Here is a 16817-nt window from a genome sequence, read left to right as displayed (position 1 = left end):
AAGTGACAAATAGTAAAAAAAAAGTGACAACTACTTACTGTCTTGCATACATCAATCTAATTGATTCAAAGTTTTCCTTTTTATATATATTAATATAAAGCAAGGCTTGAATTTGTATGTTCAAATTTTCGAAAAAAAAACGTATACATATGTATCTAGTTAACTGCTCCAATGACATAATGTGACCTTTTTTTTTAGAAAAGTGACGTTCTGTTACTTTTTCACATTTTCCTTAACACAAACGCGTTGCATGCATCAATTCAATTGATTGAAAACTATTTTTTATGTATTAGCATATAACAAGGCTTCAATTTGTATGTTCAAATTTTTACAAATGCACACTTATGCATCTTGTTAAATATTCAAATGAGATATTGTGATTTTTTTTTTTTAAAAGTAACAGAATGTCATTTTTTCACAATCTCCTTTCGTCAAATACCTTGATACATTACTTTAATTGATTCAAAGCTAATTTTTCAAATGTATTGACACAATTAATTTCTTTTCAAGTTCAACAATGTTATTTTCAAACATATTCCCAATCACAATAGCAAAACAATCAAAAAGAACTTCATAGTTGTCAATTATTTACATCATAAGGTTCAAACCTAATAACATTGCCAATATTGCTTTATGCTTCAATCCAAATACTAAAAAATGCCTCTTCGTTCAATTGAAAATTGTAAGCCATTATTTTCTTCTATTGTTTTAGACACTTTATTTGCATAATAAATCATCTCACTTGAGTATTTAATCAAACACATAGTCAATCATTTAAAACAAAGTAAAAAATCCATCAGGTGAACATTTTTCAATAAAATAATTTTGAAATGGTATCTGCTGGGGAACAAATGGATTTCAAAAAACATAAGAATATTCATATACATTCGTGGTAAAATCCTGAAATATGGAAAAAAATAAAAAAAATCCTATGAAATGAAGTCCACCTTTGATTTCTAGACTCTTCAACAAGCTTTTTCTTATCTAAATCTGAGATTACTTGAACTTTCTAATCCTTCAGCATCTTCTTCAATTCCACAATATTTTCTTTAACTTCATTAGTAGATGTTCACTACGTGTGTGTCAACCATCTTCTTATTCTTCCCACGCAAAACTAAAAAACTTGATTAGGGTTTGAATTTTGGACTTTTGCCCAGATTTGTAGGTTGAAGAGCGTTAAAAGGTTCTGTTTTACGAAAAAAATGGAACGTATTTTTTACTTTTGGTTATAATGTATTGTAATTTTCAATTTTATAAGTTTTGGAAAGTAATGGACCTAATTTACCCTTAAATAAAAGTGGGAGCAGTTCGGTTTGATCCAATTCTCAGAAAATCTTAGAAATAGAATTATCGATTTCATAACAAAATTGGAACCAAACCAACTGGTTTCAATTCAGCACGATCCAACTATTTTGATTGAAAAAATTAAGAAAATAGAATAAGAAATTACTTATACATATTTAAAAAAAATTAATTGAATATATATCACATGATTCACATCTATTGTGGTGTGACCCAAATTCCATTAGAATTCGGAGTTTGACTGACAAAGGGACCTTGGATAGGTGAAAACCTGGTTTTGGAATTTTGGATAGAGATATAGTGCCTAAGTGCCTAGTTCGGGCCGCCTAGGTGCCCAAAACAGATGAAATGGAAGAATTGGACAGATTTTAAGAGCCTAAGCCTCTTGACCGCCGCTCGCTCAACGTAAGCTCCAACGTTCGAGTGACAGCCTTTTTGGTTGAAGACTCCTTTCTCGATTTTGATTCAATTCTTGTATTTTGTTTCATCCAAAACACTAAAATAGGTTCACATATATGCTCCACATGATTTAGCCTCTTTATAGACTTGAGTAACAAAGTGGAATTGTTAGATGTAGATTGAGCGCAACAAATCTTATAAAACAATTCAGTTTCTTAATTTGGTGGATTCTTCTTCTCTGCTCGTGATTTTTTCCCATATTGGATTTTCACATAAAATCTTGGTATTCTTGTGATTGATTGATTTGTTTCATTATCTTGCTTTATCCATAAAAAACATCACTATAGTTCCTGATGCTTTTTTATAACAACTCAAACACATGAATTGCACTAATTTAGTCTTAAAACACTCTAAACTCAATTTAGTCTAGTACATGAATTGTTCTAATCAGTGCTCAAACACCAAATTAATAACACAAGATTAACCCGACATTAGTCGGTATAAGGGAAACTTTAAGCCCCGTTTGGCCCCCATTATTTGAATTTATAATGGGGGGAATAGTGTTTTTTTGAAGATTGTGTGGTTGAAAAATTTTCGATTTGAGTGTAATATTATTTTATTGAAAATTGTGTGGTTGAAAGTAGGAGAGAAAAAAAATTAAATTAAATTGAAGAGTTTTAAAGGGGCTAAATTACAAAGAACAAAATTTTAACTTCTTTGAACCGTTTAACATTCAGTTCATGCCACCGGTGTGGTGTACAAGATTATCCTATGATTATTAAATAAGAAGATGATACAGATTCTGGTTCCATGCATGGTTCAACGGTTCGACCCAGTTATTAACAAATAAAAAATTAAACAACACATTGCTCGACCACAAAGAAGAACTGCTAAGTGCTTCTCTCTAGCATTTCTTGATACCTCTTGAAAGACTCCAGCTTCTGCAATCGCATCTTTTTATGAAACTTCAATATGAACAAATCTGCTACTTGATCAATCTCATCTTCAAGGTTGAAGTTCTCTGAATCCTCCTTGGAATTCTTCACCAAATCAATGGCAGACGCATTTGGATCGCCTAAATCCATATCATCCTCATTGAAAAGTGAGTGTCTTAAGTCGGGATACTTATCATCATCATCACCTTCTTCACGATCATATTCATAGTCAGTAAGGTAAATTTGACCTGAAGTAGAAGGTAACTCACTGGTTTCGGCATTGTAGACTACAATTGCCTTATTCTTTTCGTCTTCTTCATGATGGGCATCGTTCCCAAGCAATGCATGAATCTTGTGGCGGATTGCACCCAAAGAAAGCTTTCTGTTCTTCAACAATGAGTACACGGTGAATCGAGCTTTCATAGCATTAGTTTTGTTTCTGAGAGACATTGATTTGGATTTTGCTAGAGAACCTAACACAGAGATGATATGCTTCAGAAAAAGAGCAGCACTATTATTCTTCATTTTGATTACTCAACAAAGGATAAATATAATTTTGATCAGAGGAGATTTCTGAATAGCGGAGCCTCTGCCCAACGTTTATATATAGAAAATGACAATAGGATCTGAAACGAACGTTTGCTGTCACTTCGAGTGAGTTTCCTTCCTTCGTTTCACTGGCCATAACTTAGCAGTAAAGAATAGTTTTATGAAATTTAAATAGAAATTGGAGCTTTAAGCTTTTTAACAAAAAGAAAGCGAAAGGTAAAGGAGAATGAAATAGCAAGGAAGAACACTTTCACGTGTAACATGGCCGAAAGCTGCTTTAGAAAGTAGGCATAGTTACTCCAATTATTGGACGTTTATGAAATATCAGTGAAAAGAGATAGTTCTCACTTTTATTGGACAGAAATGCATGCATGTGAATGAACAAATAAATATGAGTTTTGTCTTGTAATTCATTCCCAAATGCTCACCATCTTTGTAGACCATAAATTATAGTTGTCATATAGACTGGTGCTAAATTACAGCCCTTGAGCCTTATTTTTTTGGGAAGAATGAATTTTTGAGTAGTGTATTGATGGGAAATGTGTGGTTAAAAAATAAGGAAAAATTTTGGATTTACGTATAATATTATTTTATTGAAAAATGTGTAGTTGAAATAATGTCAAAGCACTATTGAAAAATAAATTATTTCAAAAGAATGGGGCTCAAACAAGGGCTGAAACTTTATTATTTCTATTTTCTTAGTTGTTTATATAACCTTATTAATACGTTCCTATGTAATTCATAGTTTGAAAATATGTACGTGCCTTTAATTTCTTTATAGTTTCGAACAATTCTATAAAATATGTTCATACTCTTACCTAAGCTTATGCATGTGTTCGGATTTCAATACAATCTTCTTATAATGAAAGAGTATTAAGTTCCCTGAAACATGTAAATAAGAAGTGAGTATTGATTGTGAATGTGTCATCAATATTCAAATTTAACTTTGATTGAAAATTATAACTTATGTTAATCAATTGGGGCCTTTATAGTTATGTATCCAATGCAAGTTGGCCTCTTAACCTATAAAAATGCATTCTTGAAACGCGCTTTTGGTTTTGTTTGACATCCGACCTTACACATTGTGCATTTTTGGGCGTTGGATCTGTTGTTTGGGGTGCCATATGAGTAGCACCTCTCAACCGGCTTCACAGACTTTGATTGAATGAGTGTGTATTGTTCTAGGGTTTTCTCTAGAACGTTGTATTCTCTTCGTCCATTCTTCAATCTCTATAATTTTGAGTGGATTCCTTTGATGTACTTAGTGTATAATCTGTGAGATCGAGTGTGGTTTACTGTTATGAACTTTGTATGTGAAGTGAGAGTAAAACCTTGAAGAAGTCTCTCTGATTTCTTCAACGTTTTTACTGCACAATTCTTGATTGATTTTAGTGGATCCATAGCAATATCTCTTGTAGACGCTTAACACGATTAGAGTTTAGAGAACGTAAACATCCATACTCCTTTGTGGGTGAAAAATTATTTGTGTTGAAACCTTTTGATTTCTACGATTACCTTCTGCAAACGATTTTTGCACTTTTGAATGTTTTGTTAAACTCGAATGGGACCAACAACTTATAATATTGTACGTTAACTTTAAAAAAAATTCTTGTACCAACGTCAAGAATTGATTTTATCAACTTTTTAATTGCTAAAACTTCAATTTTAACTATACATTTCATAGAACTCACAATTTTTATTAGTTTTTCAATCATTCATTTCATAACTTTTATCGAAAGTTTTGTCACAACCTATATATGTTGTTTTGCCTTTTTTTTCATCTTCCTTTAACAATGTCCCTTACGTGTATTATCTTGTTGTCAAAAACTTATTTCCTCAAATGAGAAAGTGAAATCGGGCTTGGAGCTAGACTGAAAATATCTGCAAGGATTAGAATCTTGTTTCAGGTTTGCCTACCAGAAAAAGGACATAAGAACAAATAAGGAAAGAAAAAAAGAAAAAAATTAAAGTGAAGGGTCTAATTGATTATTTAGTGAAAAGTGAGAAAATAGTTGGGACATGCAGTGGGAATTGGTTGGCACTCGTAAAAGTGTGGTGCTAACGCATCAATTAATTTGCAAGGAAACACCATATTGAAGTTTTTCTAAACAAATCATATTAACTTTTTTAAACATGCTCTCTCTCTCTCTCTCTCTCTCTCAATTTTTTATTTCTGTTAATGGTTTAAAGAAATTGGTAGAAAGGTTCACATATTTAAGCTTGCCTAGATTCATGATTAATAATGATTCGAGGTCAAGTGGCTCACATATTGAAGCTTTCCAATTTGATATGGCACTTGACCATTGAGAGGGTTGTTCTAGAAACTAAGGGGGTGTTCTCTTTGTGTTTCAGTTTTGTGTTTTGAGTTTTGAATTCATTTTGAATTTTGTGTTTTGAGTGTTTGTTTTGAAATTGTTGAAAATGCGTTCTTTTTGTTAGTTTCTCAAAACAAAAAAAAAATGAATTTTTTTTTTTTGAAATTTTGAGAATCACCACAACACCACCTCAAAAAAAAAAAAAAATTAATTTTATTATTTTTTTAAAATTTTGAGAATCACCACACCTCCTCCTCAAAAAAAAAGTAATAATAAAATAAAATAAAAAAATAGAGGGTGTTTCCCGTGTTTTCAATTTTTTCAAGTTTTACACTGAAAACGCCCAAAACGACAAAAAAGTCGTTTTGTGTTTTCTTCACAATTTTTTTTTCGTTTTCGAAAATTCGTTTTCGAAAACGGGAAAGAGAACACGTTTTCACCGTTTTGAAAAATCAAAAACAAAAAACGGCCCGAAAACGTTAAAGAGAACAGGGCCTAATGTATTGAAGCTCTGCCAAATTTTCAATCTCGATTGGAGTGATGTTCGATAAGTATGTTTTGTACACTTATTTGAACTATTAAACTTGAATATTTGTTATTGATTTGGATGAATTATAATTTAGTTTTGTGTTAATTTTGTTTATTAAATAAAATTCGAGGCAAATAGATGAATTGAAAGAAACGGGCAAAAATAGAGAAAATATAAAGTTTGAGGACCAAAGTGCATATATCAAATAGTTGATTTGGACCATAAATTAATGATTGAAGATCATATAGGATCAATTGGATGCAATTGAAAATCAAAAGAGTGAAAATTTGAAAAAAAAAAATTCAAATAAAATCAAATCAAATTTTCAGTTGAACAATTTATACTCCAAATTTTCAGCCTTGAATTGAGATTTATTTTTCGGATAGCAAACATTCTAATTTGAAGAATTCTATTGTAAGAATAATTATAGCCCTTTTAGTCATTGTTCCAACATACTTTAAATCCCATCAATCGAATATTAAAAGAGAAATTCATGACAAAAATACCAATGATTACTCATGAATGAAAACGGCTAACAGCTCAATGGCGAGTCTGGGGATCATTGGCCAATACGGGCGCACAAGTATAATCGAGGGCCTAATGTACAATTTCCTTATTTAATTAAACTACTTCTTGAAAACTACTATGGATGCGATTTTTTCGAAATTTTTGATTCCTATAGATACTAAACAAGGGCTGCCATTGTGAAACACTCTATAGACTCTAATTACAAAATCTAATCATCAAATTCATCAAGAACAAGAAATCGATTCATTGCTTTTAAGATATGAGGTCAAACCCTAGTAAAATTGAATGACAATTACATCAAGATTTTGAAGAATTCAACATTGGAATTGAAGATCAACATCTTTTGCATTATTTCATGATTCGAGTGATGTTTTTCCATTATTTTTCTTGTAGTTTATATGAAATCATGTTAGGCTAGTTTGCTTTTGTATTAGATGAAGATGAACCATATTATTTATTTATTTTAATTTAAGACTATTAGTTTTTTATTTCTTACATTTCTTGATTAATTTTTTAATACACATTGCATTATTTAATAGCATAGCTAATAATTAGATAATGAGTTGTTTGTTGTAGTGTTGGAAGATTCACAATAAGTTTAGAACAATACAAAATTTATATATGTGTAATAGATATTAGAAATAATATTTATCATGTGTGCGATCATATTTAAATACTTTAATTTTATTGATTGTCAAGAACACATGAATAAGACTAGATTATAAATCAAGAATTGAAATAGATAATAATAGGCAGACTCTAAATCCAATACAGTCATCCATTCATTGATATAAAACCTAATTTTACATTAATTTTAGAATAATTTAGCATAATCACATCAAAATCTTTCTTGTATGACATATTCCGAATTCAATAAAAGGTTAGAACACTTGAATTATAATTTATTCATTGTGAGACGATACTTTCAACTCACTAAAATTATTACTTGTCAACGATTTCATATGCTTATGGGTTTGCACGAACAATGTCCTCCAATACATTGTTGCTCATGTCCAAGAAAGTGATCTTGGAGACACTGCCAATACCGAATAGTGTCGACCTACTGAAATGATTAAAGCAAAGGTCGAGTTTTGTCTAATTTGGAAATGAAGTAAAATCGAGCCGGTCAAGTGTGCCATTGATATTCGCATCAGATAAATTTATCTCAAAAATTGACCCCTCATTGTTGTAGAGAATTCATCTCCATCAGCAAAGATTTCCAAAGAACAGAAGACAAACTACTCGACCACTTGACAAGAGCCTCTGTTTCTATTCTTGCATATGACTATCTTTAATGGATGTAAACGAGGATTACTAAGGCTTATCATATATAAATTTTACTACCCTTATTTTTTAATATCCTAAATAATTTAACTTTATATATAAATAGTCATCTTTATAATTATAAGTATATAAACATTTTTATTAAGATTCTAAATAATTTAACTTTCGAGTATATATTTCAAAAACTTATATGGTGATATATACTAATTAATTAAGGGGTAAATATATTCACACCATAATTTTTGTTTACTACACTACATTTTAATTACAAGGCATATCCCTACATTTTCTTACTTTTATAATTATGTTCTCAACTTTTTTAGAAATTTTTTTATTATCGTCATTCTTCTCTCTCGTATTTTAAATAATCGAAATAAATAAATAATGCAAAAGTTTAAACAAAATATTTGTCTATCTTTTCAATGCACGTTAGTAAAGTATTTGGATGAAAATCGTGATTAAAGACAAAACATATTTATCAATTGAAGGTTAAGAATGATGATAAGACGAAAAGAAAGTTGAGGGCATAAAAGTAAAAAAGTGAACTAATATTGAAACCCTTTCATGTAAATAAAATGTGGTGCGGTTATAAAAAAAAAAAAAAAAATGTTGTGTGAATATAATTACCATTAATTAACTTGCGATATTGATTGAAATACCAATATCACCCTTCACACAATTTTACTTTTGAAGTAACTTTCTCCTTTTCAATTTTAGATTTATATTTATATTTTCAAACTAGTTCTCTTTTTTCAATATCAAAACGTCCATACAATCTATTGACATCAAAATTCATCAACTGTAACAAAAAAATGTGAATACCGTGGCTTCAAAGTCTCCTTCTGCCTTCTCGAATGCCTCTTTTAGGCCATTCTTTTAGAATTGTTATTTTTTCCTTCTATAATAAAAAGCTCATACAATTGATAATTTTTCAAACTGATAATTAGGAATTGTACCTTACTTTTTTATTTATTTTATTTATTTTTAACTTTTGAATGTTACTAGATTTATTTTATAAGTTACATTAATTATTAATAAAAATAAGTATTTACTTTTTTTAAAAAATTTTATACAATCATTCATTTAATTAATTTTCAAATACATGACTATTTTAGACTCATCTTTAGAGATCTAATATAATATTGAATAATTATGGATGTACAGTACTATTTCACAGGACTTGTATAGGCCAGAGACATGCTGAGGTGGGTGGGTGATTATTTAAAAAAAAGTAAAAAATTCACCCACCCTGTGCATGTGTGAGTGGTCTATACAGGCCATGTGAAGCTCCGTTGATATTAAATAATTCTGTATAATATTTCCTTATACTATGAGAGACTATCACGTGATTTTGAAAAACCCTCCAAATTAAGTGGATTTGAATGTGTTATCTTTGTCAATTCTTAATGCTAGATATTCTCATTTATAAGCCCCCAGGGCACATCTCCAAGTGATAAAAAGGGAGGGGTGGAGAAATTCAACTTTGCTTGAGGCTGCTGCGTCAAGAGTTCGAATCCTGAAATATGGATTTGACTCTTGGATAAATGCAAGTGTACAAGCAGCCTTCCACCCTGTACCCTTGGAGGCATAACCTGCTATTTACCTCTCTTACGATACTCCAGGGCAGGGGCGGTGAGGGACCCTTAAGGTTGGGGTTTAACCTTTTTTTTATTCTCATTTATAAACAAAACCCCCTTTCTGAATATCATCTTATTAGAATATCATCTGTGTCCATTCCAAAGTTGCTCAAATTCTGACATGTTATCGAATTCAATGGTTAAATTATATATTTAAACTATTTTTATCCACTATTATTTGAACACTATTTATCTTGATATCTATTACATCTTACTATATATTATAAATTAATCACTATTGTGTTAAAATAATTTGTAATCGAATTTGATGTTTTTATTTTATTTTTTACAAATGGACATGTAGAATTTGAAGAGAGGATAACTCCCCAAACCTCTAATTGTTTCTTACGAATATAGTTGTGGGTAGATAATCATTTTATTTTAATTTGGATTTCTATTAGTTATATTTTTATTTTTAATATCAAGTGTAACGACCAAGAGATATGTCTAAAGATTTTAATTCTCTCTTCACTTATTGAAAATACTAATTATGTAAAAATCATAGCTAATTGATCTAAAATAAATTTGTTCAGTAAAAATAAGGAAAAACGAAAAAGTTGGTATTGGGTGGATTAGTGGGCCAAGGTCCAACAAGTATTCGAGGAAATGCATATTACATTTTTCAACAAAAAATGTAAAATCTACAAAAGAGGATCTTTGCAATGAAAGGCAAAAAGTGGGTCAAAGATTAGGGATTAAAATTTAGAATTAAGTTATTTGTACTTATTGACTTACACTTTGATTTATTCGACCCCACTCCTCCTTTCACATGAGATCGGGTTCCACGTGGGGGCCATGACGTGGGGCCCAACCCTCATGTGAGAGGAGGAGGTGAGGTCGGGTAACCCATAGTGTAAAATGACATGTATAAATAGCATGACCCTAAAATTTAACAAGAGCACTGGATTGGGGAACGTCTTCCACTATTTTTCGGAGAAACATGCCCAAAGCATCTTTAATCATGATGTAAAATAAATTTAAACTATAATTTAAATTTTCGAAATAATTGAAAATCTTTCTAATAAAAAGATGCAAAGAAAATGCAATTTTCGACAAAAAAATGTAAAATTTACAGAGGGCAAAAAAATGGATTTAGATATTTTTATTTTAGCAAAATTTGAATTTAGATCATCGAGATGTGAATGATAATACAAAAATGATTTCAAAAATATCGATTTACAACCTATTTCACACAATCATGCTAAAATTACAGGTTCAAAGACAAGTGTCACACATGTCGATGCGTGATTGGATCTTATTTCACACAATCCTGCTAAACATTCAGGTCCAAAAATAGGTTCAGAGACAAGTGTGGTATGTGTTGATGCATGATTGAATAATTTAAAAAATTAAAACAAAAAATTCAATCATTAATCTTCTTTCCCAATTTTTAAACCTAGCTAAGTGATTTTATTTTATTTCACATCACTGGGCCTCGAATAATGGGGAAATTCGGATAAGATAATCAAATCTCTTTTCATTTTATGCCATAGGAATCAATGATGAATGCCACCGCTTCCATTTCTACTCTCCTCATCTTCTTCACGTTAACCACTTCAATTTTGGTATCAGCTACAGAGAAACCCAATTCAACTGACCCAGCCCCAACCCCAACCCCAACCCCATGGCCCCTTCAGTTCCACTCCATCCTCTTTGCGAACTACAGCGGCTCACTCAGCCTAATCGACCTTTGGTACGATTGGCCCAACGGCCGAAACTTCAACATTATCCAGGACCAGTTGGGGAAGCTCCTATATGACGCCGAGTGGAACAATGGCACATCTTTCTTCTACACACTCGACTCGAACGAGGAATGTCGCTCAATCCGGCTGGAGGTTGGGATTCTCCGACCCAATTGGCTCGACGGAGCCACCTATCTCGGCCAGGAATATGTTGACGGATTCTTGTGTAATGTCTGGGAGAAGGTCGAATTCATTTGGTATTATGAGGACGTTGTTACCAAGCGGCCAGTCCATTGGGTTTTCTATACTGGTAAACAATTTCTTCTGTTTCTGCTATATCTACTGATTTTTCTTCAATTCGAGAGGATTTCTCTAGAATTATATTTCTTCTCAATTTTGGTGTCAATTTGGTTGAATTATAATGGCAATGCATATCTAAGAATTGCGATAGATAGTCATTCTAACAAAGTAAATCAAAGTGTTGGTCGTGTAAATTCTTATATTGATGTTTGTTAAAAGATGCCAAAAAATATATTGATATAAAATTTGTTATCTACAAGTTACGATTCAAAATTGTGCTTGTTGGGGTCCGACCTCACACCTCATGAAATAAATAGTTCGGACTGCACTCCCTATGCTAAACTCATTGTCGGGCACGCAAATGATGAGGTCAAATCAGGCAAATGACTGCCGTAATTTACGCAGACACTGTCCTCACTATACCATCAACCACTACCTATATGTCAGCGCCTAATTCTCAACAAGTCACAAGCAAGTAATGATCACTTAGCTGCAAATTATCATTATGTAATGCCATAGTTGTCAGAAGGCATCATGATAACCTAATTGGTCAACCTCAACAACCAATCAAGTAATCAGGATCCTGAGTGATGACACACCTTTCTACGTCAGTACTATAGCTGAAATGACATTAGATTGGCAAGTGATTTTGCCTTCCAACTAATAAATATGGGCAAATAGCCCCCTCCAAAGGCTGAGCTAGGAGATTGGGCAACAAAGACTCTCAAGCCTCTCATTTATACAATTACTTTGCAAACTTTGATCCAATTCCGGCAACACTCAATAAATTTTCCCTTTAAGTTGATCTATTCTTAATTCTTGCCACATCATTTTTAGTGTTCATGTTCTTTGAACTATGTGCACAAGATTATGAAGCAATCTTAGCACAATAGTAACTATACCAGTGAAGAAGAAATGTAGTGCAAATTGGTTGCATCCTTTAAGAGAATTCAAGAAACTGAGGGAAAAAGAATTCTCATGAATTGTTACATAGAAACTCCTGACTATGATCTTTCAACTTAAATAGCAATTAGACACGTTTTAATTGATATTCTAGCCCTTAGAAAGAAATTTGTGATTTGTCCCTGGCTTTGCACCTCGTAAAATTCTCATTTGTTGCAATCGTCTGTACAACTACAGGAAGATCTATTCACGTAATGACATTTGAAGTCGGAGCTGTGCTCGAGGATGCAAAGTGGCAGGCACCTGTATATTGTTTTGAGAAAAAGGGCATTAAAACTGGCTACAACGCAGTGGATGATAATTTCCTGAAACCCCAGTTGGAAGGTGTTCTTAAAGGGTCAATGCAGCTATAGATTATCACTTATTTAGGTATCCCATTCAGCTAGTTTCTTCTCCAAGAACTCGACCATGTAGCTAATTTCCACCTGCCTTTTGTAATTTGCTTCAATAAAGGAGGCTTTATCCAAGATATACGTATTTACAACTTGTCGGCCGCGTATGATCCTTTCCACATTTTGCTAGTTGGTTTCGCCACACAATATCCATCAGGCATAAAAACTTCCCACTGCTAATATAATAATAAGTATGGTTCTTTTGCTACATCGGTAGTGGAAAGTTTTTACCCTGCCTAATGAGGATAGATGATGAATTTCACAGTATCTATATATGACTAATAAACTATTTCATCTTATCGTTTCTTTGCTTGGCATGCATACTCAGTCTTATAGATACTTGAACATGTTTTGTATAGTTAAAAAATCAGATTTTTGATATATTTTGATAAAAATAGATGAACTGTTCGATTAAAAATCTATCAAAATTCACTAAACGAAATTTCCATACATAGCCTTGCCTAGTTGGCATGCAGGGATTTGTTGAAAAAATAAATGAAGGTTCTCATAGTCGGTCAAAATATACAATAATTGCCATCTGCAGAACTACCAACTTTATCAATAATGAATTGTTGACCATATTTACCTTCGGTCCCCCCCCCCCCTCGTAACACTATTTCACCAATTTTCATTTCTAGAAAATGTGGACCAAACGAGAGCTTAGTTGAACAATGTTATTTACAGTCGATCAGCACCATAGTCATCCTATATAATATACATATGACCGTTAATGATTTGATGCATTAGGGAAACGGCAGTGAATGACTGCAAAAAACATTATTCTATTTAGTTTTATTAACAATTAAATTTTTAATAAATTTTGATTAAAATAATAAAATGCATTATTGAAATATTGATAAAAGATGTGAATCTAATCAAATGTATGATTAAAAATGAGTTTGGAAAAAAAAATTAATTAGAGGCCTAGGTTTGTATCATTGAGATTTTTCGAGTACCATCAGTAATTTTTGCTAGCAGTTCGAGTCATGCTGTACAGTACAGCATGCATGACAGCCCCGCACATGAGGGGGCCTCAGGCTGTAAGAATGCAGGAGGGGCTGTAGAGCTGTACATTCAGAATAAACAACATTCGGACTACAGCTTCAGTATCACCTGCAGATCGTGTATAGTACTATTGAAAGGATATAAAATCATTATCAAACAATTATTCATTGTACTCACAATTGGATATGGAGAATTTACAAAAATATTTAATTTTAATTGAAAAGTGTCTAATTTTCATAATTCTTGTAAAAATGGTCAAACTGGTAGCAAGTTTTCGATTATACCCTTAATGAAAAATGAAGCAAATATTTTTTTTTTAATTTTCAATTTGCCATGAATTTTAAGTAATTTCCATGAAAAGCTACATTAATGCTAGCTAATATCTAATGAATTTATATGCTTTCATTAACCATTAGGCCCTTGTTGGATTCCTTTTACTTTACTTTAATTTATTTCTCATACTTATTTTCAATCATATATTTACAATAAAATATTTTACGCATAAACTAAAAATTTTTCCTTACTTTTTATGAACACATTCTTAAAAAAATACTATTCAAAATTATGTTTTTTAATTTTTAAGGCCATCAAACAAGGGCTAGGTATTGACCAATGATTTTGAAAAAATAAAAATAAAAAAGATGAGATAGAAAAGTCATTAACACAAAAAATAACTATCTTCTTTCAATTAATAAGAAAATCATATAATTTCATTTCAAAAAATTTAATCTCATTCAAATTTGAGAGTTAATTAGGCTCCCCACAATACTCAATAGAACTGTAATTTTTCTTTGAAATCTTTTTTTTTTATAAGTTATGTTTTATAATTGTTGTTTTTGACATTTCATGACGTTCTGATATTTTAAAAGTTGTTATTTATATTTGGACTCTGTTTATATCGACACTTGCCACTTTATTTGTCTAGAACGAGATTTCGTTCCAAACATGAGAGTTTTCTACATTTTCATAAATTTCTTGACATTTTAAGTATAATTCTCGATATTTCATAAATATTTTATTTACCCACTTATAGGAAGAAGTGAACATTTAATGTATGATTGGAATGGTACTTTTTAAAATAAGCAGCACAGGTTATGCGTCAAGTTATTATTGGCCAATATAATTTTTAATTATATGAATAATTTTGTCCTCATTGTGGAATTTAAAATTGCCAATGAGGCATTTTTGTCTAAATTATAGTAAAATAGATATGAACAAATTTTGAACGTTTTTAAAGATGACCATATAAAAGTATACATTTTTTGCAATTTCCTCATTTGGATATTCATGTTCATTGGTGGAAATTTGGTTACATGGAGTACAAAGTAGAACTACAATGTTTGATATATAATGATTTCGACAACATTGTTAACAAGATGCCACGTGGCATGTTGTCATTGAATAGTTTAAAAAATAATTCATCTTTACAATAAACACTTCTTTGTCACAACCAACATTGTTGACAATGTTGTCCGAAAAAATTGTAAAAATAGATTAATTCAAAGCATAAAGTGATGGCAATAGAGCTAGTTGTACAAACATGGTTGATACCCATGTTTTGACACCATTGAAATAAAAAGCAGTTTTTAACAAATTTAAAATGGATCGATGTGATGGTGCCAAGTGTGTAATAGTCAACCAATGTTGTCAATAAAGATTGCACGTGTAGCATATTTCAAGTGACGGCACTGTCTAGTGCCCAAATAAAGGAGTTTAGAGGAATGTCCAAGGGACTCTGTGAGATTCTTCGGCTCAAGAGGCTATTAATCAAGATTGATCTTGCACCAAATACTAAAATGAATATGTATTATAATAATAAAGTTGCAATTCAAATTTCTCATAATTCAGTCCAATGTGACCATACAAAGCACGTTGAGGTGGATAGACACTTTATTAAACAAAACTTTGAAGAAAAGATCGTCAGATTTTAAAATAGTCAGGACACTAGCTTGTGAATATGCTTATGTAGGCTGTTTCAAGTAAAAGCTTCCACAGCTCACTAGACCTGTTGGACATTAGAGATATGTATGCACCAACTTCAGGACGAACGTTGGCATGAACCATATTTTCGTAATTAGAATGATTATAAGAATATTTAGTTACCATATTTTTTGTAAATCACTTAAATTCTGATCAGTCTAATCTTAGGTTAAAGATCGAAATATTTCCTAACTAGTTCACAGCTTTCGTGTATATATGGTGAATTGCTAGTAAAATTAAATATACAGAAAATATTCTAAAACTGTTAATTAGCAAGTTTTAATAAAACTTGAGGCTCATTTCAGTGTGTTTAGGGCTCGTTTGCCCCCCCCCCCCCCCCCCCTCGTAACACTATTTCACCAATTTTCATTTCTAGAAAATGTGGACCAAACGAGAGCTTAGTTGAACAATGTTATTTACAGTCGATCAGCACCATAGTCATCCTATATAATATACATATGACCGTTAATGATTTGATGCATTAGGGAAACGGCAGTGAATGACTGCAAAAAACATTATTCTATTTAGTTTTATTAACAATTAAATTTTTAATAAATTTTGATTAAAATAATAAAATGCATTATTGAAATATTGATAAAAGATGTGAATCTAATCAAATGTATGATTAAAAATGAGTTTGGAAAAAAAAATTAATTAGAGGCCTAGGTTTGTATCATTGAGATTTTTCGAGTACCATCAGTAATTTTTGCTAGCAGTTCGAGTCATGCTGTACAGTACAGCATGCATGACAGCCCCGCACATGAGGGGGCCTCAGGCTGTAAGAATGCAGGAGGGGCTGTAGAGCTGTACATTCAGAATAAACAACATTCGGACAACAGCTTCAGTATCACCTGCAGATCGTGTATAGTACTATTGAAAGGATATAAAATCATTATCAAACAATTATTCATTGTACTCACAATTGGATATGGAGAATTTACAAAAATATTTAATTTTAATTGAAAAGTGTCTAATTTTCATAATTCTTGTAAAAATGGTCAAACTGGTAGCAAGTTT

At 31.5% G+C, this 16817-nt stretch overlaps 2 protein-coding genes across 2 annotated transcripts; one reads left to right on the top strand and one right to left on the bottom strand.

The window, feature by feature from the left end:
• Positions 1–2387: 2387 nt before the first annotated feature.
• LOC111407058 lies at positions 2388–3322 on the bottom strand. The gene has a single exon (XM_023036394.1). The coding sequence runs from the start codon at positions 3159–3161 to the stop codon at positions 2592–2594; it is 570 nt and encodes a 189-aa protein (XP_022892162.1). The 5' UTR covers positions 3162–3322; the 3' UTR covers positions 2388–2591.
• A 7583-nt stretch (positions 3323–10905) lies between these two features.
• On the top strand, positions 10906–12909 carry LOC111406214 (uncharacterized protein At4g14100-like). Its single transcript, XM_023035498.1, has 2 exons — positions 10906–11470; positions 12601–12909. Exons 1-2 carry the CDS (start codon positions 10978–10980, stop codon positions 12774–12776), a joined length of 669 nt encoding a protein of 222 aa, XP_022891266.1. The 5' UTR covers positions 10906–10977; the 3' UTR covers positions 12777–12909.
• Positions 12910–16817: the final 3908 nt, after the last annotated feature.

This window comes from Olea europaea, chromosome 12, assembly GCF_002742605.1.
Source record: "Olea europaea var. sylvestris chromosome 12, O_europaea_v1, whole genome shotgun sequence".
In the NCBI taxonomy this organism is placed as follows: domain Eukaryota; kingdom Viridiplantae; phylum Streptophyta; class Magnoliopsida; order Lamiales; family Oleaceae; genus Olea; species Olea europaea.
Note: the sequence above shows the minus strand (reverse complement) of the source record. Positions and strands in the feature narration are given on the sequence as shown.